The 4,064-nt window shown below is 34.5% G+C and overlaps 1 protein-coding gene across 1 annotated transcript; it reads right to left on the reverse strand.

Moving 5' to 3' along the window:
• Nucleotides 1-1,003: 1,003 nt before the first annotated feature.
• Nucleotides 1,004-3,864, reverse strand: LOC117915802 (lysosomal Pro-X carboxypeptidase-like). The gene is made up of 9 exons (XM_034831491.1): nucleotides 3,387-3,864; nucleotides 3,121-3,307; nucleotides 2,901-3,034; nucleotides 2,695-2,807; nucleotides 2,345-2,594; nucleotides 2,110-2,265; nucleotides 1,948-2,027; nucleotides 1,771-1,820; nucleotides 1,004-1,524 (listed from the first exon to the last, which is right to left on the reverse strand). Exons 1-9 carry the CDS (start codon nucleotides 3,795-3,797, stop codon nucleotides 1,388-1,390), a joined length of 1,518 nt encoding a protein of 505 aa, XP_034687382.1. The 5' UTR covers nucleotides 3,798-3,864; the 3' UTR covers nucleotides 1,004-1,387.
• Between the last annotated feature and the right edge of the window lie 200 nt (nucleotides 3,865-4,064).

Here is a 4,064-nt window from a genome sequence, read left to right on the forward strand (position 1 = left end):
TAGAAAACTAATTTTTTAAAAAATATATATATTATTTTAAAAAAATAAATTTGACATATTTTTAGTTATTTTTTATATACATAATTTTAAATATATATATTTTCCAAGATGTTTGATTTTTAAATAATAATAATTTATTTTATTTTTTTGGAAAATGGTGTATTTTTTTCCAAATCACTAAATTATATTAAATTTTATTGAAATTTGCAAAAGGAATAAAATTTAAATTAATATTTTTCTACTCTTTTTTTTAATAGTCAATAAAAGTCATTTTTGGAAAGATAAAAAATTCATATCATTTTTCTCAATTTTCATACTTCCTCTAGGTCTTGAACTTAAATAGTGAACTTATATGAATCAAAACTTAATTTTTGAACGCAACTAAGTCTAAAACACAATTGTCTCGTTTCCTCAGAGAATATAATTTTATTCATCCTCGTCAAAGAATTTTTTGCTTGTAATACTTCTATTGAAAATGTTTTTAATCATAAATACTTTTAATTATTTTAAAAGTGTTTTTATGATGAGATATAAAATAAATAAATAAATGATTTAAAAAAAAAAAAAAAAAATCATTACTAAGTGCTCCTTGATTTTAAAATTTTATCCAATGCTAATTTTTGGGGAAAAAAACATGCTTTTAACCTTCTAAAACCAAATGGACTTAGGTCTTATTTGGATCTACTTCTAAGAAGTCAAAAACCTATTTTTTAAACTTAATTCTATGCAAGTTGGTAAATTTTGCTCAAAAAATTTATAACTTAAAAAAGAGTTTAATATGAAAGTGAAGAACATATAATTTTTTTATAAAACTAGTGTTTTGACCTGTACAAAAAATTATTTAATATTTAATCTAATGTTTATAACCAATATTACCATCTAAAAATTATAACCGTGCCTTCAACTTTAGGCTCTAACCGAAAAAAATAATAATAATAATAAATAAATAAATAAAAATAAAAATAAAAAGTAAAAATGCTGTCCAAACAAGGTCTTACAAGTCTTAAATTCTAATATCCATTCTTGTGGAATTATGGCTTAGCTAACACAATCCCTGTAGCCGACAAAGCAGACGGGGCCAATTAAAGCTCATCTTCTTCCACTGGAAGCTTTCAAATCGTTTCCCCTTTCCCTCATACTGTCAAATTCGGGAGCAATTTCTTTCTTTTGCCTTCACAACTTAAACATTTATTAGAGGTGGGCCTCAATTGGTACCCACAACACCACCAACAATTTGAGCCAACATCAAATATTTCTCCTATTTGTATTATCAAATTCCAATTCAAATAGCACCCGCAACATATCCCATTGCAAAGGAACTACTTCTTTTGATCTCTCCAAATATGATAACACCATTAGTTCTTACAATGATTAAGCAGGGTTCGTTTTATTTTGTTATGGCATGAAGATCGACATAGTACTGAGCGATCCAGCCTTCAATGATCTCAACCTCGGCCTTTCTCTGCATCACCAACCATTCCGGATCAGTTGAAGCCGCCGGGAGTAAATCCAAGCAGTGGGACCCTGCAGAGTGAGACTTGTATTATATAACTTTCCAATAGAGCATATTCCATTGAGTTGAATTGACAATGATAGAGCCATTCTAATCTATGTCCCCCATATGATAGCTATCATGTTTTGTTTTTTCCTCTGCTATGATTGAGTCATTCTAGATAATATATGTGTGGTCTTTCTTATACAATAGCTTTGATATTTTATGTTTGGCCTTGTAGATGACAATAGGGTTTAAAACAAAATTGAGAAACATACCATTGACTGTGAGAATGGCAAGAATAGAATTGGATATGTTCTTCAATACCCTACAATCAAAGACCCAAAAAATCAGATTGAGGAATGTGTCTTTGTTCAGTGTATATATACATATATACAACCCCTACTGAAACAGAAACAGAAACAAAAAGAATGTGTCAATGTGCTTCCAATTACCCGCCAATGCTATAAGGATCTCTTAGCCCGTTAGAGAAGATGATGTTGCTAGCAAATCTACGGAGAATCAGCTCTATATCCTGCAATTGGCATAAAAATTATAGAGTGACTATTTTGAAATTAATTAGAAGTGCTTAAGATATTGGAAAGAAGCATAAGTACATGGCCTCCGTAATAAGTTGTGACCCAATGAGGCCGAGGCGAGACGCCATAGAGGCTTGTGCAGTCCCGGCTAAAGGTGGTTAGATTGAAAGGCGCTGGAGGAAACATGGTATCATTGACGGCACGCCCTATTGGTATTACCATCTCACTGCATGTCTGTATGCGCACAAAGATCAGCCAAGAGAATTAGTACAACTGTGCTTATAATTTTATTCTGATAGGAGTCTGTAGTTACCTGCCATCCCCAGCCCTGAATTGTTTCAATCGGATAATCAGTAGTATTACTTGTGTAATAGCAAGACATGTTTCCTCTAAAAGCAACGACACCTGCAAATATTCGACTTAGAATATCGCTTCCTTCTGGTGCTCCATCAATCCCACCGCACACCACAGTAACAGGGTAGCTTGGTGGAGCATCATATTGAGCTGCAATAGAGTATGTTCTTTCCAAGAACTCCTTGAGCTCATCGGAATTATTCAATTGACTGAAACAACACAGGAACAAATCAATGAGTCTTAGATTAAGTCTTAGCTTCTGAATCCGTGAATGAGAGCAAGGAAAGAAGAGTATCGATATTTATTTACCCGCAAATTCTGAATTTCTTGCTGAGGATTGAAAGGCCGTTGGGCTCGGAAGCAACTCTGTCGATCTCAGACCATGATTCGCTTATGGTTTTGTAGCAGCTCTCACTAGCTTCCTGCAGTTAAAAATAACCAATCCATGTGACCTTTAGCTCATAGTGTAAAAATTAAAAAAGAAAAGAAAAACAAAGAAAATGGAAGGACATTACTCTGAAATCCTTGGTGACAATGGAGAAGTATCCATTATGGGGAGTAATATCATCAAAATAAAGTATGGGGGCAGAAGAGGCCAGAGCTCCAAGGGCAACATGAGGATACTTTAGCCGGAACCATGAAGCTAGCACTGAATTAGGAAAAGAGAGATAGAAACAGAGTTTAACGACATGTTATGAAAAACACTGAGATTAAGTACTCGACATGGTAACTTACTTCCCCCATAAGAAGCTCCGACCACGATGACAGGGGAATTCTCAGCAAGCAATTTCTTCTTTATGTATATAAGCACCTCTGCATAATCTGCAATAGCTTGGGCGGAGTTGAAATACCCTAGAGTGCTAGCATTTTTGAAGGCCTCTTCTCTTGATCCAAACGGAATTGATTTCCCATAGTACCTATGCTGAGTTTATAAAAAGCCACTTCAGCCATCAAACCTTAAACTGATGAGCTATAAACATTAAGCTCCCAAATATACTAACCTCAATATACACCAGAAGAGCCTTAAACTGATGAGCGTTATCTGTGAGAAATCCTAGACCGGACAAGTCATAATCCAGGTCTGCTTCTGCACCCAGATAAGCAAATATGGGAGCACTGGCATTTGCACCACCCCAGTACTTGAAATTCACCACATATCTTTGTTGAAAAGTGATGTAGCTTTCAGGCCTATAGTTGAAATGATCCAATGTTTGGTTGTAATAAAAAGTCTGAAATTCTTCAGATACCGATTCAGAAAATGTTGCAGGCTCTCTCAGAAATGTGCGCCCCAGCACACCCAGCCTTAGCAAATGAGGCTGTGTTGCACTTACACAAGTAGTACTGAAGAAGATCACAAGGGCCAATATTGAAATAGGCCAGTGCAGCAAAACCTTAAGAGAGGATGAGTTCATGGCTATATAGTGAACAAAATGTTTTTGGGATTTCACTGCAATCTCCACATGCTATACCATCTGCATATGCATATACCATAAAATTAATTTTATGAATTCAATTAGAAAGAGTTTTATGAAACTATGTTCCTTTTTTTTTTCATTTTTTGGGCCCGACGGTACAACTGTTGAGCCAATGACTTGGGGCAAGTCATAAATCAAAGTTTGATTATCAGTAGAACGTTTTGGAGAAAAGCAAATATATGGGTGGGGGTAGGCAAATTGAAA

This window comes from Vitis riparia, chromosome 6 (assembly GCF_004353265.1).
Source record: "Vitis riparia cultivar Riparia Gloire de Montpellier isolate 1030 chromosome 6, EGFV_Vit.rip_1.0, whole genome shotgun sequence".
Taxonomy (NCBI): domain Eukaryota; kingdom Viridiplantae; phylum Streptophyta; class Magnoliopsida; order Vitales; family Vitaceae; genus Vitis; species Vitis riparia.